Source organism: Eurypyga helias, unplaced genomic scaffold (assembly GCF_000690775.1).
Source record: "Eurypyga helias isolate BGI_N326 unplaced genomic scaffold, ASM69077v1 scaffold6458, whole genome shotgun sequence".
NCBI lineage: Eukaryota > Metazoa > Chordata > Aves > Eurypygiformes > Eurypygidae > Eurypyga > Eurypyga helias.
The window spans coordinates 26,032-49,244 of NW_010268830.1; the positions used below are offsets into that span (position 1 = coordinate 26,032).

A 23,213-nucleotide genomic window follows, 5' to 3' on the forward strand; every position below is an offset into this window, starting at 1 on the left:
AGACAAACTGAGTTTTTACAGGTTGACAGTTTGGGGTTTAAAATAAAAGCAAGTTGTTTCCAAATGAGTATATAAACCTCCTTGGGTTTATGTTTCTGTAATTTTTAAAAGAACTCCCAAGAAATTTTTAATTCTTGATGGAAATGTAAGAGATCTAAGATGGGCTCATGAACACCATAACAGATTAGGCATCTTTTGAATGGACTCTGAACTTACATTTTCTGGTTCAACTCCAATGTCTTCACAAAATTTCTCCATACCTTCAGGCCCTACAATGTCATCAGTACCTGCAAAAAAATGCATTTTACTTATCTCTGAAAATTAAAACAGTCTGACCTTTACAGCAGAAGAGAAATGCAATCATGTAGTACAACCCGAACTTCCACACAGTTTTATTTGTTTTGACATGCAATAAATACTTCAACATTTACTATCAGACTTGGATACACTTAAAGATTTATCTCATCTTTCCAAACAGAGACAGAAAAACTATAAACCAACTTTCTATTCCTGTCAATATAATTTTTTCTACCCATTTACTGAGATAATCTTGGAGGAGTAAACTGGTAAGATCTTTAAGAATGCATTTAAGACTAGCAGAACACCCACGCAATCTTACCACAGGTAAATGAGTGGACAGTGGTTGGTGAAACTCAGTTCTTGGCTGCAATCTCCACTGTTATCGTAAGATCACATCACATCAAAACGTGATGCATGGCCATGCATGACAGGACACAGTCATTACCATTCCCAGAATCTCATTCCTTATTGTCTCATATACTACCTTTATATAACATGGTCTACAAAAGAGACCCTAAAGTACAAATCTCATGCTCCTGTTTATTCATATTTTTATACCATGGCTGCGCATTATCTGAATTTTAATAACTTCAGGGGAAAGAAGACATGAATTACAGCTATTTCTTTGCTGACTTCAAAGGAAAAAAAAAAAAAGAGATCCAAAATACAGATGCTACTAAAATGCACTACGATTAAAATATGTTGTTAAATTAAGATATTTGTAACCTCTACAATACTCTATTCAAGAAATTATTCAGGCATTAAGAATTTTACTGTGCAATTCCATTTTTAAAGTGCATTTTAAGTATTTGGACTATTTTGTTAGAATTGTTTTACTCATGCTTAAAAGGGCTCATTTGGGAAAAAAAACTAGAGGCTGAAATGCCTACTTTCATCCGATATAAAGAGCACATGTGCAAGAAAGATTTTATAAAAGGAAGATCAATCTATGTTTTATTATTAGGTGACCTACTATTCTAAAAATAACAACATTTAATTATCTCTTTGCCCATCTTCTGTGGACATCCTCTCAAAATTCTGAGTGTACACAACAGCCTTTAAAAAGACTTATTCTGTAACGTAAAGACATGCTAGGGGAAAAAAGCCCAAATGCTATCAACTGTCTACATATATAAACAAGAAGACTTATGAAGCAAGAACACAAAAGAGATTCTTTAAAAAAATTCACTTTTTAGATTGTTACTCAGTACTGTAAACAGAATCATACTCTCCGCTTTTCTCTGTTTTATCGTAGTGTATGCATCCAATGGAAACCCGAAAGTTCTCTGATATACAACCTTCCTTTCATCCCTTCTTTTCATGAAAGTCTTGGCAAAAATGAGTTACCCCTGTTGCTAGAGTGAAAAAATAAATCCAGCTGGTCAGAAAGGCCGATCAGCTAGCAGGTTAGATTGGCTTGAATTTGTCTAAATCTTCTCTCACAGACTGCCACAGACAAGTAAGATCTCAAAGTATTTAATTCAGTTTATATTATTTTATTAGAAGGAAAAAGATATTACATCAAATGAAGCCATTCTTCATTATGTGTAACAAGAAGACAAACCAGAACAAGCTGTGAGCAACGTTATCTAAGACAGTATCAGAAAACTCAAGATGGCCTTATTTTGTCAATCACCTATTTCATTCCCTTTTGGTCTTTACAGTCATGAGACAGATTTTCCCCACACTTCAAGTTCTCCCCTTCAGAAAGCCACATGTAAAAAACCAAATACAATGACCAACTTCACTATTAAAGGTTCATCTTTTGTGAGCGCAGATCATCATTAACAGTCCTAGAAGTAACGGCTGAAGACACTGCTCATACACAAGTGCAAGAATAAATAATTCAGTCTACCTTCCCACATCTTGTGACAAAAACTATATAAAGACAAGACTACGTGATGCTTGAATTTGTTCACTTCTTTGCTTGAAACCATAAGCACCAGATTCATCAGGAGCAAAACTGATCCACCTACCTCCCTCTTTTTTTTTTTTTTTTAATTAAAAGGACATTTCTGAAGCATAATTCTGTACTGTTTAGCACTAACGTGCCAGATGACAGAACTTCTAAATCTGGAGAGGTAACAATATTTTGGACAGAACTACAGTTTTAACTATGAATTTGAGTAGTAAGGTATACATGTTCCAAAACTTTGTTACACACCTTCCGTAGTCTTTTTCTAGGATAGAGGCAAAGACAAAATTGCCTCTTCAACTTCATGCTACACAGAATGTAAGAAAAGCTTCTTTAAGACTTTTACAAAAAAGCCTCTATATTCAGTCTTGGAAAAGCTCAGTTAATATCAGTTTTATGTTCCAACATAGTTTAAATGGTTGTTAGGAGGAAATTTGCATTTCACCCTTACCTGCGTATTCATAGAACCATTCTAAGCATCTCTTACTTGAAAAGACTTCTTCCTCTGCTTTTATTCTAGTTGAATCATATTTTCTATACATACTTTAAAAAAAGAAAGAGAAACAAGTAATTAATCCATCAACTTTTAAAAAACAATCTTTCAGTCAACAGTCACTGTAAGCAGCAATGTTTTTCCTTTCAGAACCAGTTTACCCAGTGCTCTGTCCTCATATTCAGTCATCTGGGACACTGGTTAACAGAGTAAGCATCACTGAACCTAAATACTGTGTTTGCTCAGTCTGTCACACTCCAACTGATTCACGGTCGTTATCCACGTACATGAACCTTCCTTACAACAAATAGAGACTAGCTCAAATTCAACCCCAAACTGCTTGGTGTAAGCTCAAGACAGACTTGGGTACACCAGGAGTTTCCACAATCAACTGATGGGCCGCAGCTTGGCTGGGGCTCTAAACCCAGATTAATCCACGTCACAGCCAAGACAGATCCTACCTGTGGGCGCACACAGGCCTTGCGCACTCTGAATTATTAATTAAGGACAACTGCACACACTCTTTTTGCCTCCTCAAAAAATACTATAAAAGGCAGAAAGATGAAAATAGACACAACGCACACTTATATTATTCTAAAACCAGTAAACTGGTAACACAAAAGCACCACAGAGAATGGGTTAGAGGTGCTCACTGACAGGAACTCAAGGAATCTCATTCATCATAAGGTAAAGTCTCATCTGAAAAGTGATCCTTCCACCCAAGACGACCAGCAAGGCTATGCTCTCCTTTGACAAGAAGCGTAAGGAATTTTAACTACGATCAGGAAACAACACTGAAGTACCAGCCTCGCAGATTTTGTATCTGACACACCTAAAGCATAGCAGCAGTTGTTGAGTCACTCCACAGCAACTCTGGACTGCTGAGCCTTTCCTCTAAGTGGTTGTTCACTGCAGCATATGCACCCTCTGATCCGTTTCCACCACCCTGCAGCAACCTGGGCTCATAACAGCTGAAAAGAGCCAAGCAACAAATGGCTTAGGCTAGAGGAGGTAGCCAAAAGGGCTCTGGGAGCGTTCCAAGCGTGCAGCCCTTCCTCTTCGTGTCAAAGCCTGCTGAGGAGGACCACAAAGCAGCTAACGGGTTCAAGGAGAACTCTGAAACAACCTGATGAAATTAATTGGTATTGATTTCGTCAACATTTTCTCCTTCTAGAAAGGCATGTAAAAGTTGTCTAGACTTATGAGCTTAGAGTACACTGATGCCACTATCCACCACCTAGCTCGGCTATGAGCATCCGCAGCTAGAGGTTAATGGCACACAGATCAGTCTGACAGTAATTCAAAGAATTACTTCGTCTTTATTGTCAGAGTTCCTCTAAAATAACTCACCGTTAGAAAAGTAATACTAGTCAGAGCAAAATGATAAATTGCTAATTGGAAGACAAATACAAATAGGGCTCTTAATTTGAGTTTCCATCTTGAAATTTCTTAACTCTCTACTGAAACATACTGACCTGCAACCAGCTGAACCACTGAGGAAAAATGCCACCCGTACATATATCAGAAGCACATATATTCATACGCCCACCATGGATAGGATTTTTTAATCGTTTTCATTTTGAAAACACTTTTTTTGTATTTGAATTGCCTACTTTGTATAAGCATTACTGCAAAGAGCAGGCTGACAGCACTGCCCAGTAAGTAAACAGCTAAGGCAGAAGGTGTAAGCCAGGAAGGTCTAAGAAGGAACAAGTTGGTTTTGTTTTATTTAAACCAGGTCTGATAACTTAACGTTCTCCTACTTGCAGAACAAACTGTGATTACGAAAGACCTATCCAATGTTTTTAGGCTATTCTGAATTCAGAGGAATCAAAAAAAAAGTCTTGAAACAAAGAAAAAAGAGGCATTCTGCCACTTTGGCAGAAGTCTAATTATTCAGTATCCCCTTTTTTGTAGCAAACAAACGTGACAAACACCAACTGGAATACCAAGTTGAAAGTCAACTGCGGCAAGAGCTAGTCAACATCTTTAATTCTATTCTATTTATTCAAGAAGTCTGTAAGAGCACTGCTGGGACCTCGGACATGCAAAGCTAATGTGGTTCCCAAAGACAAGACATTCATCACAGGACTCAACGTTTCTCCTTAAGAAGGGATGACAACCAAGTGCCTCGCCCCGTTAACGTAACTCAGCAACGCATCAGCTGTCAGTATGGGAACAGTGAATCTGGGAAAGAGCCTTCAAGAAACAAATTTATTGACAGAGCTCTATGTTGTCCAGGTATTTCAGAAAAAGGATTCTTTCATCTACAGGCGGCAGAGTTAGATACCATAGCCTGAACCAAGACACCAATGACAGCAGCACGTGTGAGAGGAATGGTGAACGAGAACAGAAAAAGCCAATCCTTTTTATACATTCACTCTATCTACACAAGGCAAGTTTTCATAGGACTGATACAGGACTGAAAGCCATTTGTTGTGTTTAAGACTAAGGTCATTATTTAGGAACTGAACGTATGGCTGAGTAACTCCAAGCAAAACGCTCGGGCCTCAAACTTACTGTTCAAAAAGCTCAGTATCTGACCACAGGAGTTTGATTTCTGAGAAAGCAGAACTGATTACAGATCTTCCAACCTGTGCTGGTAAGAGAAATTACTTCACAAATTCAGAAGATAAAATCAGAAAGGATATAATCTTGAGCTATCCCAGTCTCTGCTACAAGCCCATGAGCCAGACATTGAAAGTGCAGGTGACACCGTACCGTATCTCTCATGAAAACAGACTGCGCACAGCCAGAAGTACGGAAGCGTGCAACAGAGACGGCTGCGTGAGTCCCAGATGCCTCTCTCTCAACCTAAAGGAGCGAAGAGCAGATCACACACGCTGCAAGACCAGGATCACTTCAAAAGGAATATGACAGAAACAAGTAACACCGATGCAGACCCGCTGTTAGTGACCTCATGTATAAAGATGAAGCCTGTTGTCTCCTTGCTTACTCCAAACACCAAATTAGCTTCTCCCCCTAGCCAAACCAGCTAGTTCTATTAGCAAGAGACTCCTGAACGCTGCAGTGCTCGGCGAAGAGAGATGAGCGGGGAGATACAAGCAAGTAGGTAGACAAGTATCTGAGATTACAACCTGGGACAACTCGGTTCGATTACCGCAGCAAGCCCAACCTGGCAGCACAGGGTAAAGGTGACTCCAAAGACTCTGTCCTCTGAACTATCAGTAACACAGACTTGACTGTCCCAAGAAGCGCACGTGCGGATGAGAAAAACACAAACTGCCAGGGATGTCTGGCATCCATCTGGTACCTCAGAATACTTCTCGCATCTTTGGAATTTCCCTGTGCATACCGCAAGATGATGCGCCGCGTCTTTGTGCTAAGGACAGTCTCTTGCTGTGCAGACACAAACAGCCAGAGCGCAGGGGGTAGAGATCTGAATACTTGGGGAGCACCAAACACCTACTGCACAGATCCCAGTATCAAACCGCAAGTCCCCAGCAGCTCACAGCTCCCTCCAGACGACCAGCACCGGTGCCTTCACACATGCACAACCTTTACGCTGACCACGCTACAGGTTGGTCGTTTGCTTATGCACTGATGGCCCGTAAGAGGAACCGGCAGAGTTCCAGAGTTCCAGAAGAGAAAGCACGCAGAGTCCGGGGGAAGAAAAGAAAGAGTAAAAAGTAAGTACTAAAAACCCCACAGACACCTTCCATAAAGGAAGGGCCAAGGAGTGTACCTGGTACTTCTGGTACCACTGTCAGAGGACGACAACACTGGAATGAGGCCGCTAAAGGGCGTTTTCTCCATCATCACAGCTAAAAAGGTGCGTGCAGAACTCTTTGCCAGAGCGTCTGCTATACCTATCAGTATGGGACAACAGCATACTCAGCCTCTGCATCGAGAATTACCCTTTCATTTCCAAACCCTGATATGCTGCCCATCAGGAAGAGTAAAGGTGGGGGTGGGAAATCACCTATGGGCAAAGAGTATATATTTGTCTCTCAGATCAAACACACACACAGGTACAATGACTCAAAATCTTTGCTTGAAAAATATTAGTTTTTATTAGTTTAGCATGACACTGTCAATGTCAGGACAGTGACAGCAAGCTTCAAAACACATTTATCTATATTATAACCAATATCTCCTTAAGGAGCGTTCAGCTTTTTCTTTTTTATTATTAACAGCCATTTTACCAGCTAGAGAGAGGAAAGAAGTGGGACAGGGCAGAAAAAAAGCAACATGAGATTAACCTGCCTGATTTTTATAAAAATGAGATCAACTACTTAAACCACATTTAAATGAAGTTATTTTCCCAGAAAGGCTTGCATCTCCATCATGACCTAATGATGGATGATAATCAGAACACCCATCTTCAAAATTATCTTTGAAACAGTCTTATGAGCTAGGGAATCCCTGCAGTAAAGATGAGACAAGGTAGTTTGTAACTGGAAGTTCTATAGGTCAATATAAATAAACTGATCTAATAAACTGAGTGTCTGGACCTTTCATGTTTCTTTAAATATACAATCATCCATATCTTTTCCAGATTATTTTCCTCCATCCATAACTGATTTGGTGGAAAAGCAAAAGCACAAAAATTCTAGCCAGCTATTACGGGAGGACTAGACATGTCATCATAGGAGCACACGGTTGCTGCCAGCAAAAAGATCAAGGTCACGGTAATTCCCTTCCATCTCCTGCAATCTTCAAAGGTTGGTATCTACTCCTGCTCCGAGCATGCTTCCACTGCACTGGGATTTGTGAGAGCTCCACCTACCACAGCAGCAACTCTGGGCTGTACTATTCAAACAGAGATCAGTGAAGGCATGGGTGTAGGTCACACAGAATATTCTCTTGGTTGTGCAAGCTGGTCTCAGCTCGTTTAAAGAAAAAAAAGAGAAAAGAAAAAAGTGCAGTCTGTTATGGTAAGTCAAAAGTTAACCCCTCATGAAGATTTACAGCCCTCCCATTTCAGATGGTCAGTGTTTACTGAATGAAAACAAGAAGTTTAGCAACAGTAGCTTTGTTTCTATGCAACCAGAACTTATTCAAAACCTTTACTTCATTTTGTTAGAGCTTCAAGCTGAGTATCTAATTGGTTTTAGGATATCTGTATTTTGAAAGACGCAAAATTTTGATTGGAGATGATGTCTCCTACTACTCCCATTAATTCTAATCAATTAATTTAAAATTTTGGCTGAGAATTTTATAAAGCCTTACCTATTAATTCACAACTATGATTTTAGCAATAGTTTCATAAAGGCTGTAGGAGAAACAAGTGGGGGTGGCAGGGGAAGAGAGAAGCTTTATGATTGGCAAGGCATGACAAAGACTATCTAAAGCAACCCTCAGGACAAATTTACTTGACTGGTAAGTTTTACGAATTAATATGTCTTATCTCTCCCTATTTAAAGGCTTGACAATCATGTTTAAACTTTCAAATTAATGTTTTGAACTTCCTCAGGCTGACTTAAGGGGCACTATGTGTAACAGCATACATGCTGATAGTCACACATCCAGTTAAGTTCCTTCAGAACTATTAAGCAAAAAGGTGTATAACCAGCCAAAACTTTACCTGTGCGTACTTGAAAATCTCTTATTCAAGGGCTAGGGTCTACACACCTATGGCAGTTGGTAACACGGGCTCTCTGCACAGGGCAGGACCAAACCAGTTAGTAAATTACTGACAGCAGAACAAGAAACTCGCGACACTAAAGGTTTGAAAACTTCCAAGGTTAGCGTGCTCCCGGTTTACTTTCCCATGTTAGTAACAGTGTGTTGACTGTGTTTTCAAAACTTACGTTTTTCCACTACAGCGTGTGAAGCTTATTACTCAGTAAAGAAAACCTCTTTTTTGTGTCAATAGGCCCTTACGTGGTCAATACACACATCCAGGGTAAATTACTTTCTAGATCTAATTACTTGAAAACAACTCTAAGGGAAGCAGATTAATATCCTTAGTTTTCATCTTTCTAAGGTCCAAATATGTATTACTGTAGGATTTTTGCCCTCAGCATGATTCTGGAACAAGGAGTAGAATTATCCTTTAAATGAGACTATCAGAAAGAAGACATTACATTATACACCTCATTTTTCCCTAAGGAAAAAGCCAATATTCGGCTAGAGATTGTGTTAACAGATACATGGCATTAGATAATTACACAGTGAGGACCATATTCTTACCTAACAAGTATCTTTACATGGAACTTGCTTTACCTTACCCAAGACCATTAACACAGTGATAGAAAAGCAATGTACAGAAGTTGTATTTTTAACTCTGAGAATACCCAATACCGTGGGAGTTGTAAGTACAATGACTGTGATACTGAGAGGAAAATACAGACTAAGTCGTTGAGTCATTATGTTCTGGTGAGTGTGTGCTAAACTGTTTACTTCCAACAGCTATTCTTTAAGACAGGATAAACCTTACTGTGATCCAGAAATTAATACACAGTTCTTTTCATTATACATCATCTGGTATAAAAGTTCCCTCTCACTGAAACACCACATTCATGGTTCAAGGTGAAGTTGTGAACACTAATTAACAGAATTCAAGCTCATTATATAAAAGGGTGGGATGCTAAAGAACATGCTTGGAATTTTTGTTTTCCATAATCAGTCTATGCATGAGATCAGCATTTCCAAACAACTTCATTATTAAGTAGATTTGTTCCTATAAATGGTTTTCCTCCATAGCCAGTGCCACTATGCCACTAACCTTTCCCAGATGAGGCTGTATCCCTAACAGCCTGGAACTGAGCGTGAAGGCTATTACAAAGCTCCCTGGTATCAGATGTGTTTAAGTTCAAATTTAAGAGCCTTTGGAAATCTCTGCCTCTTTCAGCACAAAGCCCTGCCGAAATAAACTTTCTGGAAAGAATATATACCTAAAAAATACTATGATCATAGTTGAAAAGATTATAGGTACAGACCACAAGTAGCAAACACTGAAAATATCACCAACAAAACCATCCACTTAAGGATTAAAAAAAAACCAAAAAAACCCCACCAAAACCCAAACCAAACATCCTTGGTATGGACAAGCCAGGAGGAATCATCGAAATTTGGTCTCAGCTGTGGTAAGACCGCTAAGGATGACACCCTTTAGATAGTCTTCAGACTACTTACTATCTAACATTTTCCCACTGAAAGCAAACAGGAGACTCTCAGTTACTGAATTTATTTGTTAACGTTCCCCCTTTACGTTTGCCACTGTAACTGAGAAACATACATCACTTACATCACTCCTTAAGCATTTGAGGTGACAAATCATCTGTTAGGAAATACAGCGTCTTCTGAAGAGCACTCGCTGTATTTTTTCATTGAAAGCAGACATTCAAGAGCAAATAATGACTACCTTTTCTGCTGAATACAGAATCCACACAGGCTAAGGTCCCTTGCAGGTTTATCCTGAGTTACTAGCATGAAGCTTCTAGGAAGTCTGTCTCTAAACCAGAAGCAATGGTAAAGAACTGGGCCTAGAAGAGCCTTATTCCATAAACTGGCATTGCACTAGCCATACTGGTTTTATTGTATACAGCATTCTCTGCATACAATGTAAGAGGAAATGGCTTTGCAAATAACTAGGTCTGTTACAGCACACTGTTGTAGAGGTTCCCGATTTCAGGCTGATTTCTGCTTGGTAAACCGAGATGTCTGACCTCCAAAGACCAAACATGACAGGCATGAGCTTCGTCTGACAAAAAAGCATGGAAGTAGGAGACAGCTTACTCTTTGCCTAACTTGTTCACAAGTTACAGAGGCATAAGCCAAATCTGAAGAAATCCTTCCTTGAAAGAAAACAGAACTCCAAGACTGAGCTGAATGTTCAGCAAATGATTCCATATTGCCAGCCATGCTGTAAAATCTGTTTTCTTGAAGACTAAAACAAAGGAAACTTATATACAGGAACACAGAAAGCCCAAAACACTTTATTGGAACCACATCAGAGAAGGATATTCCCCTGTGGCCCATAACTGGCAGATCTGGTTTCACCTCCACTTCTAAAAGCAGGCTGAGGCCTTCCTTGTAATAGAGCCTTAGATGGCAGTAGAATGAAGACCAGATCCATTAGTTATAAACTGAAAGGCAGATATGAAAAAAATTTCTTTAAATTATGCTTTCAAAAGCTCTTAAAAATTATTATATACATGCTACCGATAGAGTATGAAATAAGTTTATCATCATTTTCTTATTTAAATTACACAAATCAGCATCTCTCACTTACAGACAACCTTACTTTCTAGGAGACTGGGGCTGTTTTACCATCAGTGTCTTGGCAAAGGGAAGTAGAGTTACATTTTGTGAACCTCTCTACTTAGACTCTAGAAACAGATCCTCGTTTCACTTCCACATCGGATGTGTATTTTAAATACGCTGTAACGTCCTCTATCAACTATTTAGCTTTTGTATTTTATTGTTTCTGAAAAGCAAAGAATATTAAGAACATGTACTGCTTTTTTGTTCTTGCTGGTGTTACGTATGCCAAGCAATGAAAGGGAGAGTTGAAATCTTTCTTCTGCATCAACAGATCATTTAATAAATTCCAGTGCAGCTACAGTTGTGCAACCCTATTAGACACAATGGAGTTATAGAGGCATAACAAGAGGCTTAATTTGTCTACCAGCATCTTTCTTACTCATGCTAGAGAATAAATAGGAAAGCACCCAGTCTGATTTCAGGCTGACAGTTAGGAAAAAAATGGTTCTTTTTACCTTCCTGAAGATACTTGTAGGGAAGCATTTCTGAGTCACCGGTAATACATGAACGTAACAGAGCTCACATTCTACTGACTGACACAGTGGCAGCCAAATTTTCTGGCTGTATACGTCACTTTTCAACGTCAGGACAGGCCTGCACCTATCATGCAGGAGTGCACAGTCCTGTGCTCCCACAATTTCTGAATTTAGTGCACATCAACAGCAACTGTCTCACACACGAGGTGCGCATTCGACAGTGTCTCAGTGACTGAGGCTAACTGAACATACACACACTGAAAATCCAACACTTGGGAAGTCTCAGCTGTGCAACGCCTGTGCCAGAAGAATATACTGCTTGTGCACAGTTACAACCCATTTGTGCTTCTGTTGCCCAGAGGGAAGCTGAGCAGCACCGCCTCAAATCGCCACTCCACCACTGGCGATCACTTTGCCTGGGCAATCTTCACCTTTCCCTTCCACGATCAGCACCAACCCACAACATGACGGGGGGAGACCAGCAGGACGTCAAGCAAGAGCTGAGTGGGCTGCAACTAGATTCACTTTTCTGACAGGCTATAGGTTGAGAATGTCCAATCCAGCTCTGCAGGTATACAGGAAGACAATACTGTATTCTACTGTATACTGCAGAAGCTGTTTTTGAACAAACAAGTGTGTCTGACAGCTGTCAAACTAGAGCAAAAAGTTCCCTACAAGCTTCTTGTACAACTAGAAAAAACTGAGAAGCAAACTGAACCTTATCAATATCCCACAGTTCAACCACAGGCTATGGTTCCACATTGAGAAACCAAGCAAATTTGAACACCATTTCCATTAATATTTAAAAACATGATCATATCAGCTATTCAACTTTAGATATTCCATCGGTCTTAGCTCATGGTAAGATGACATACCCATCATGTCTACTTTTCTTAGCAGATAAATCATCTCCTGCTGCAGGTCTCCTCTTTTTCCTTGGAGGCATCACTTTACTAAAGCAGTCTGATGAACTGCAAGACCGGAGACTTCCTACAGAGGGAATTAAAAACACCAGTACAAGAAATGAAACTGTTGCAGACCAGTTCAACTGTGTCCACTAATAGGCATATTACAAAGGGAAGGGAAGGGAGGAGGTTAGTGGATTTAAAAATTACAAAAGAAGCAGTCTCCTCTCAACAGCAAAATCCATCTCACTTTTACATGGTGTTCTATGACCAGATTTCAGTTCAGGTCAAAAGTACCACACCAAAACGTACAGCAGTGCTAGTGCTACTTCAGTCTAACAAAGGCAAGAACTCACACTATCCTGAAGAAGTACTGGAGTCCTCAAAAAGGCATCCTCACTTCTAGTCATTTATTCAAATCAGAACTGACTCAAAAACTGAACACCTACCTCTGGAAAACAGAACCTTTTTATTTGTAGGCCCAAGGTTGTGATACAGAGAGCAAGGGGTAGGAAAGGTTTTGTTTGTTCTTTGGTTTGGGATTGTTTGTTTTCTTCCTTTTTTCAGGGGGAGGGGAAGAGAGATTCAACAACCACTAGGAAAAAATGTGTCTGCCTCTATCATTTGGAGTGGATAGTTCCCAAAGGTCCCCAAGCAGGAAACAGCCAATTCAAGACACCGATGCCAATCGAGTGGCAATCTTTCCCTCCTCTTCTCTCAGCTACCTACTCCTGTGTCTCTGGTGACTCTTCAGTGTGCCAATCCAGCTCACCAAACCTGTGGATAATTAACCCAAGCAAAAGAGTAACAACTTTCTGTACATTAGCACAAGAAAGAGCACAGGCCCAGCCCTCCTGACCACAGCAAGTCCTTAAATTGCCTTTGCTGTCTCATGAAAACAGTAAGCTAACACTCCAGGCAAAATGTTGTTCTACTTTCATGAAGACCACATGGACACCTGAGAAAGGTGTGTGTGTAAGAGCAGCTCAATGAGCTATCAAAGCTCTAAAGTGTTACGCAAAGAATTTTAAAAGGAAAGGAAAGGAAGAGAGGTGAGGTATAAAAATCCAGACACAAAGCGATGCCAAAGAAACTTGCAAGAAAATATGAAGAACTCCAGCATGCCTAAGCTACCTTCTCTTAGCTTCAACAGCATCCAAGTTTAGCTATGCTTTATTAAGATGCCCACAAAATCTTTAATTTTAAATCCCAGCAGAGAAGCAAGCAATAAAACTTTGACTCCTTTTTGACACCAAGGGAGCAGACTGAAATCAGAGGCCCAATTCCCAACAAACACTAACGGCAACTTTTGCTTACCTATTCTTCGTATCTTTGAAAGTCTCTCTCCTGTTATAGGAGAAACACATGTAAGGAACCTTACAGCCTCACAGGCTTTGCTACATGTACTTTGTTTTATAAACATGCACTGAAACTATTATGCATATGAAAGTATGGATTTTTCTAGTATTAGGCAAGATGTTCAAACAAGTTTTTACATCAAGATGAACTAACCTGGTTTCAACTAATAAAGCTTTTGCACTTAGTGTGCCTTCTTTGGTCTTACCTTTATATTCATTTCTATTAAGAGGAGAGATTAATCTCTCTAATTCAATCAGTACTCTTTCCAATTCAAAAATTCTTCCTAAATATTCCTTTTCCTTTTTAATTTTTTTTTTTTACCCTGAAGCACCCCCGCCCCAGCATCCTCCCAGCAAAGTATGGCCATACCCACACCATCTTTAGGAAAGAAAGTTTTAAGAGTACTGTAAATTCAAATCATAATTTAACTACTTATCAAAAACTTCAAGCATTACACTCAAACTACTATCACATGAAAAAATCATTATGGCTGTGTCAGAAGAGGCTACTTCTAGAAGCACTGTCAAGAATATTTTTCAAAAGGAAGTTAATAGTAATATTTATCTTCCTCTCACCACTATCAGATATATTTGAAACAGGTAAGTTGGAGACCAAAAACTCACAGTACGCCCAGACTAAAGAAACTAAGGAACCTAACCTGCAGAGTGTCCTTTGTTCCACCTGACTATGCCTGCAAATTAATGATACTGCAAAACTGTATTCTCCTGAGTTATTGAAAGTGTGATGCTTTATGGCTTTTTGATCCAGTTTCTTAAGACACTGCAGTAAATATTTTTTGAAAACCTACACACACTAAAAACACTTAAGATGACAGCAGCATTTAACAGATGGCTAGAGACAGCCAGACTGAGACACACACTAAACTTGATAAATGAAAATACGTGCTAACGAACACCTTGTCTCCAAAAATACGTATGTATGTACTTCAGTACAACCTGTAGCTATCTCATTCCTTTGAGAGCAATAAATGCCTTTCCATTAAAAAAAAGAAAATATTATGATGGCCACAGGCATTGGATGCTAGTAAAATGCAAGAAATCTACCAAGCCCCCATCCCAGGGTTTGTCCACTTTCCTGGTTATTTGACTGGGAAAAGAAATATGCAAGGCCTCTGTGAAAAGAGAAGCACAGCAAAAGATGAAAATAACAGATAAAAATGTATGAAAGTAAAAATAAAAATAAAACGGAGAACAGAAAAATCATTTTGTCAGGTCTGCAACCCCACACAAACCAAAGAATTTAACCCAAGAATGTCCTCTTAAAGTCTTTTCCTCATTAAATGACATGACATTTTTAGGAAGATTGCTGATCTTTTTTAAAGGCTTAAACTGGTAACAGAATCCACCATAACCCAATTTCTCCAATGACACGTACAAAAAACTTGCACCCTTTCTTGGTTTGAATGTATCTAGTTGCAGCTCTCAAACCGACAGAAGAGGGAAGGAAAGCACTCAGAAATAGGTAAGTGGCTATTAAATGGACATGTACACACACACACCCCCCACGCACAAACACACACACAGACTTTCAGAGACACAGACACTTTTAGAGATTTAGCATCTTAATCACTGAGGTTTGGACCACGGCTTCACTACATTTTCACTGTTGAATGCTCGCTAAACTACTGAAAGACACAGTACAAGAACACTGCTTGCGAGGCATTTTCTTTTGTTACTAGAATCAGTATATTGAATTTGAAGGGCGGTTATAATTTCCCTGTAACAAACTCTGATAGTTTTTAGCTTTAAATGGAAATAAAAGCTAGAAATAGTCTGCTGGTTTAACTTTCAGAGTTTGTGCCTTTTTTTTTTTGTTTCAATTCTTGCAATTTCTTATTTTACAGTAGAGCTCACTGAGTAGCATCAATATTACCCTTTCTTACCCAGAACTTTCTAATTCTAAATATAATTTCTAGGTCTAGCCTTTCCCAACTAATTTCACTTCTCAAAGGTCTGATCATCTGCAAACGAACATGCAGCTCCCTCTGACTTCATGCAAAGTTTAACAGGAACTTTACTTACCAAGCGCAGCTTCTCTGATGTGATTATCTTCAAAGTTTCTTACTCCTGGGTCTCAACTCAAGATTGGCAGAACCCTCCTAGTTCTCACTGTTTTTTTGACACTTGAAGCTAGCATTTGCAAGGTAGAACCTCCAAATAGCTGCTGAATAGGCCACCATCAGCCAAAAGCCTGCCGAGTATAGATGTTGTTTGCCAAACGTTCTATTCAGTACTTCCAAATTTGCAGGAGACAAAGCTACCAAAGGGAAATATCAACCCAAGAGCTAAAAAACACCCTATTAAATTTAAAACAATATGCAAGATAATCACCACAAGGGAGGGACACTCCTAGAATAGCAACAAAACCAGAACAAACAAAAAGGAAAAAACAGAGATCAATACATAAGAATTCTACAAGCTGTGTCCCTACAGAAGTGATTTACAGACATGTAATTTTCACCTTTTCTCGAGATAATGCCTGTGAATAATCCTGCTCTTCTGACGCCTAAGTCGAGGGATGTTTCAAAGGACAAATAATTAGAAACTGCTGAAGCAATTGGAAAGATACAGCTACTTGCTTAATGATGCAACAAGACCACCACAAGCACAGTTAACAATCAGCATTTTTCAGATACAAGATGAGAAAACTAAGAGACTCATCAAAACGTCAAACAACTTGCAATCTTCTTGTAAAAGGAAAAATCATCTTCTCTATCTTGAATTCCACTCTACAGAATTGCTTTGGACTCAAGAGGGTTTTCTTCTCTAAAACAACAAGAAGTAGAGGCAAAAGTAATTTTTTTCCCACTTAAAAGCTTCAAGAACAGCAACGAAGCCTTGTTTTTGTTGAAGACATTACCTCATTCTTTTAAATAAGCCATGTGACAACAGGAAGTGTACTTTTACATTTAAAGACATTTTAGTCTGGATGGGTAAACAAGTCACAATTTAATAACCAAATCATGACTTTAAGCTATTAATAAGTTGCTAGATTTGTAGCTATGACAAAAACCAACTATTCTTTCAAAATTTGAGAGAATTTTCCAACTTAATGCATATGCATACTAGAGAAATTGTTCACAGAATCTGAAAGTCTGCTTTTCTGACCCTGACAAACAGCTGAAAAGGCAAAGGTCCTCGACATTTACAGCCTACCTTACTTTTCAGATATATATGCACACGAAATGCTAACACACTTTATGAGACTGTAATCATTACAGGTGACCAGAATTTCGATGCGAGGTCCATCTTAGCTCCCAAATCACTGAAGGAATTTTGAAACTGCCACCCTGTAGCTCTTAGATCTGTTTTTAAGACCTGGTTCCAGAAAAGAAATCTGGCTAATACTTAGAAGAAATATAATTTCCTTAAAGTATTTTAGATGTCCAGTACATTTATTGTAGCTCAGAAACAACTGCATCGAAACAAATGTTAATATCCATTAAAAGCTCATTGTAAATGCTAACCTAAAATGGAAACTTTTTTTTTTTTAAATGGCTTTTTAGCTCAACCGAATTTTGATATGCATTTATTAAGTCATCCCAAGAGCAGGGCACACAGTGTAATAACATTAACAAGGATAGTTATGTCAGAAAATAAAAAGTAATCTTTAAGGATAAGGCTTGCTCACGAAGGCCCAGCGTATAAATAAGTAAATAAATAAAAAGACAGAAATCTCAAAATTGAAAAATCATCTTTAGATGGGTTTGGCAACACTCAAAGAATCTTCTGTGACAGTGTTATTAACATGACTTTCAAATGAGTTCTGGACACAGAATCTCAAATTCACAGCATCTGTGCGGTTCTGTAAATCCCATAACAAAACTGAAGGCCTTGACACATCCTACTGTGCAGTCAGTAATACTGGAAAGTAGTTCCAAAAGTTTAGGCACACCAAAATAAAACAATTTGCAAGAATAATTCTTTTCAGATTTACATGAGGCTCTCCAGTAAGATGTTTCAGAAATGTCAAGTCCTGTACAAAATGGACACAAGAGATTTCCCTGTACGACATTCACAAAGGCCAAAATAGCTCCTGGCATCGGTTATTTGTTCTCTTATGAGGAAAACCAAGCACACATTTCCAGTGAATTCACCTGGAAGCCATGCAAGCACTGGGGCTTCATCTTGTTCTACAAGGAAACTTAAAAAAGGGCAGAAGCATAACAAATACTAGAATGAAATCTGAAGATGAGGAGCGTGCCAGTATCAATTGATTCTCATTTTATACTTCTTCCTGGTTTGAAAGGTTCTTTTACAACTACCGTAAAAAAACTACACTCTTCACTGGGATTTTGTGCCCAAACTCACTCAATGGGCATGCTTACGCTTTTGAAACAGCTTAATTCAAACACCACAATACAGGTAATAGGATAACCATGAGTGTCAGCATAAAGCCGTTCATCAAAACCAGTGACATGCTCCAACACCTTCCCACAGAGATAATGACAGCTCTGGGGCCGATGTCTTATACTGACCTTTATGACTGAAGTGCTAGGCAAGAGACAGACAAATTCCAAACACCTTCAGCACATCTACTCTTACTGATCGATTAGTGACAGAATGGAACTACCCCAATGCTTCCCAGCAGCTTTTTGTGACCAAAAGGAAACAAAGATTATGGAATGTATTTTCATACATGAAATAAGTATGTATCTCTGTTTAGTTTGAGCACCTGGATCACAAGGGGGAAAATTCCAAGTCTCCATCGGGAGATGGGAGAGGACAGCAGTCCTAACATACGAACAACAAAGCCTGTGACTGTCCTGAACTACCTGCCTCAAGCTCTTTTGCAGAGGTTTTCATTTACATGATCTACGAATTTCAAGTATCAAATCGCTAACCACGCTGAAGGAAAACATCTGATAGAAGTCTTCTGTGGCTAAGGTAAGACAGTCCAGCTCTGAAACAGAGTCACCTGTCCCAGTATGGAGGAGGGTACATAAGCCCTAAGCGAGCTCTGTTCAATCCCAAACAATGCCATCCTACGCATCTCATTGCTCTACATCAAGCGTGTGCTAGGACTGTAAGTGCATCCCAGAAATCTCCAGGAGGAGATGATAGCTCTCTCCACTTTAAGCGCTCAAGGTAACATCAGCACACACAGCCAGCACTCAAGAGAGAGAACAAAACTTTGAGACAGATGGCAGGCCAGATATGGTCAGTTTTAAAAAACAGTTCTGCTGAGTGATCAGGGCTTGAAGCCAGTAAGTTATTTTCCTTCCTCCTTAGGTATCATGCCTGAAACACAGAAGGGAAGGAAGAAAAAGAAATCAAGGAAGATGCCAAAGTAAGAAGTGCAAAGGGAGATAACATGTTGCAAGAGACCAAGTCACGAAGCACAAATGCTGACGAATCAAGAATGACAGCAAGCTATAGTACCAGGCACCTCAGACGTAGGCCCCGAAAAAATGATGGCATTTTAATGAAGAGAAAACAGATTTGGACTAATAAATAGCCCTTAGACACCGACTGAAAACCTGCACCAGAAACAGGAACAACCTGCATCAAAACCACTCAGGAAAAAAAGCTGGGTTGTTTGGAGCACAGCATTTAAACTCGGTCACAGGCGTCAGAGTAGCCACAGAGGCCTTGCTTCTGCTCTCTTCTCACTAATGCTCTTTCAAGAGTCAAAACCCTGTAAGAACACGAATATTCTGCTAGTCTAATGGGTTGAGTCCTAGGAGTGAGAGAAATTTTTCATGAAGTCTTCCAAAGTACTTACACTAAGAAACAGTAAAGCACAGATACCACTGAAACCTGTACCAATCCTTCAAACCTGGGCAAACTGAAAGCACGAACATCTATTTTGAATAAAACTTTAAAAAACCCTGGCACTTCTTCTCTAAAACTCCTTTAGCTTTCTAAAATACAATTTTCCATGATGTTAGAGAGACTTTTTTGATGAAGTGTGTTTAAACTGTTTCAATCTAATTCTACCACACCCCTATGAAATACCTGTCTGGTGATCGTCTTGGCCAACGTCCTCTGTCAGATTCTGCAAGAGAGTAGGAATGATACAGTTAAACAAGACGGTGATCTTCACTGTTCAGTAATGCTTTTAACCTTTATTTGATACTAACATTCATCTTAATTACTTCAGGAGCATCTAGCTAAGACTGCAGAGCCTCTGTGTTTTAACTTCGTATTTATCTAAGAAGTTACCCTTGCATATTTATCTAAAATGTTCAAGGATAGTACTTAAGTAATTTGAAAAATATTCTGGTATTTTTTTAAATGAAAAACGTATCAAATTATGTTTCAAGAGTGCAAATAATTATCCATTGGATGGGGAATTTTGCACTGTTGTATTAAACAATTCCATTAATAAACGCAGCATTAGAAAGATTGAATTTACCATTTACCACAGAAATGGCTTTGACTGAGGAAAAACACACATCACGTGTTCCAAAGGAAACTGACTAAAAACCAACTGAAATCTTGGAAACGAGTTACCCCCTTTTTTAGGCAGTGTCTTTTCCACTCAATTTGCAGTGCACTAAGAGAAGCCCTATCGGCATTTCCAGCTGTGATCCCAATAAAACAAACAGAAATGCACAGCAAACAAGCAGGGACAATCTTCAAAAAAGTTGCTTCCCTCTTCGCATGGTTGTATGAGGACAGCTTGCTCATTCAGTGTTTTCCACAACAACCGTAAGAAATTGGATAACGATGATGATGACCATTATTTGACATATAATGGTCGGTGGGTGGTGAGAAATTGTATCATATTGTATTATACTCTATCATATGTTTTATGTTCTATTATTTTAATTATTTATTATTAGTAGTATTTGAATATATTAATTTAGAGTTAATTAGTAAATAGTTCTTATCTCAATTTTACGAGCTTCCTTATTTCTTTTTCCTCTGATTTGTCCCCTCCACTGGAGGAGGGGAGGGGGATTTGTGAGAGCGGCTTCGTGGTATTTTGCTAGCCGGGGTTAAACCACAACATTAGGAAAGCTGCTTCTAAGGAGACAACATCTAAGTGTGAAATGTGAACAGTGCTCAATACTGCTTATCTCTTCACTGTTTCAAAAACAACAGCCTCTCACACCAAAAGGCAGTCACAGTTTTTAAGTGTCATCACTTAATGATTTCAATCACAAAACATTCTGGACTGAAGCCTGAGTTATTCTGCTGAAAGAAAATGGCAAGTCATTACCAGCCTATTGAGGGTGTGGTAAATCTTGTGAATATTTGCCAGTGTTGATAGGTGAGAATTCAGTTGAAAATCTAGAGGGGGGAAAAAAATAAATAAAGTTTTAAACTCTCCAATTTCCAGCTGCACCAGAGATCTACGTATGTTCTGGTCTTTAATAAAATCATCACACGACTCTAAAATAAAAGCCATCTCAAAGCTTTTTCAGCATCAACATTTTCAACACAGAGTGGAATCGGTAAGTGGAATATGCAAAAGAAATCCTACATATGCATTTTTCTTGAGGCACTGATGACCCTCAGCAAAACAGAACTATAGCTAACTATTTCAAAACCAGTTTAAGTACCATGTAACATCCTAAAATCATTACTAAAAATGCTGGTTTTCAAAAAATACTATTTTATTAATACACAAGTACTTGCCTTTATACTAACTTCCTTGCAAAACTAAGTGACTGGAATACACTTACACAGTTGAAACCTGACTTTCATGTAACGAACCAAGGGTCACAATACAGCAGCTGTTAAGACCAGAGCCAATAAAACCGAAAATAAAGTATTCTGACACTTCATGAAAGAAATCATAGCATAGATTTCAACTTTGCTTCCATGCTCCAAAAATAAAACACTTGAGTTTGCTTCAGTTGCAAAAAAGTGACAAACTAATTTTTCTCTATTCTGTTAAATCCCCTATTTTTACTAGAAACGCGTTGAGGACAAAACTGGAAGTCATTTACACAAAATATCAGCTGTGGTCCAGGCAGAAAGCATGCAAACCAGAAGCATCTCAGATCTCAGAAGCTGGACACAGACCAGCTGACAGGGATCAAAGACTGCCAACTACTATACAATATTTCCATTTAAACTAAATTAGCTACCCCACTAGAACTCGTGCCCCAAAACACTCTGATTAAATAGAGACATGCACTATGTGAGAAGCAAAGTGTTTCAAGCAAAATTCTTCCGGTTGTGAAAAGTTGTACGTGCCCAGTATTACCGCCCCGTTAATGCGTTGAAGCATTTCTGCTGTGAGACACTTGATTTGGCTTGACTCAGTAGCTGATACAAGAGGCAAGTAATCAAAAATATAATTTGCATCCCTAGCATTTCAAACAAATGCTCTCAAAATACACTTGAGATGAGCCAGAACGTAAGAATAAACGAGTCATTGTTCAATACCAGACCCCCAAGTCAGTGAACCACACTGCTATGGAGTTAAGAAGTGGATCTGAAGGAACTGCCTGCTCTAAGTGTACTCGTTACACACATCATTATGGCGTTCTCTTGTCTTGTGAATAAAAAAAAAAATACAGAAGATACCTTTAGGAATCAAACATCTCATTCATTAAGTTAGCTAGAGTATCATTTCACTAATTGCTACCTATTTCTTAATGTATTGCCCCCAATGCACCACCACAGCGATACAATTTCTCTGAGTCAGAAGTGCCGAAGACAGGGGTTCCCAGCTTTAGATACACTTATCTACACGAAGCCCAAGGCAATCCAGATCATCTTGCCCGGATACGATAGGAAGATCTTGCCTTTTGAACAGAGTGCTAGATTTTTTCTTCCTGCATTAAGCACTCAACAAAGTCCCATTTTTGCTAGTCAAACAATACTACACACAACCATTCTGCAAAAAAGCCAAACACAACCCCAAGTTTCTTGGCCAACCTTCAGGGGGGAAAGGGGAAACATAAAAGCCACCCTGAGAAGGGCAAGATTACAAGGTAAGATTTATTTTGTTAACTGCCAGGCCAGACTAAGCTTTCTGGAATACAAATTTTAAAAGTTCCCTTGTTGCTCAGCCTAAAATCTACAAAGAATATGAGTCTTCAGAGAAACCCGTTATACGTGGAGGTAACGAGCTGAGAACACTGAGCAAATATTTTATTCTAACCTAATATTTAACAGTAATTTTAGATGGTTCCCTTTAAAAAGAGAGAACAAATATTTTAGAACTAGGATTATATATATTAGGTATCGCCTTTGAAATAAACCATTCCTAAGCACTTCGAAAAAACATCATTCATACCAGTACATTTCACACATCCGCTGGAAAGATTCCTACAATTTTAAGCTGTTACTTCAAAAATAGGTTACATAATTATGATGGAGCTAAGCAGGATTACACAAATATATTTTACAGCTCTTATACAACAAGTGTCACACCTTAGTTCCACAAAGATGGGTTTATCCATATGAATACAGAGGACCAGAGTCCAAAGTTTTTTCTCATCCACAGGGGAAGCTTGCAAAGTAGGGATATTATTCAAAACCCAAGAACAGGCTCCTTTCACAGTAACTGTTCTAAGAGCAAATATGAGCAGCAGACAGTGACTTAGGGAA

General features: G+C 38.9%; 1 protein-coding gene across 2 annotated transcripts in view; it reads right to left on the minus strand.

Moving 5' to 3' along the window:
* DCUN1D4 (DCN1, defective in cullin neddylation 1, domain containing 4) overlaps positions 1–20,931 on the minus strand; it is a 29,457-nt gene extending 8,526 nt beyond the window's left edge. For both annotated transcript variants that reach the window (XM_010157871.1, XM_010157870.1), the window contains exons 1-5: positions 20,869–20,931; positions 19,659–19,698; positions 12,292–12,406; positions 2,667–2,758; positions 217–287 (exon numbers count right to left, since the gene is read on the minus strand). In XM_010157871.1, coding sequence (XP_010156173.1) covers positions 217–287; positions 2,667–2,758; positions 12,292–12,362 — 234 coding nt within the window. In that variant the 5' untranslated portion in view covers positions 12,363–12,406; positions 19,659–19,698; positions 20,869–20,931. The remainder of the gene's footprint in view (positions 1–216; positions 288–2,666; positions 2,759–12,291; positions 12,407–19,658; positions 19,699–20,868) is intronic.
* Between the last annotated feature and the right edge of the window lie 2,282 nt (positions 20,932–23,213).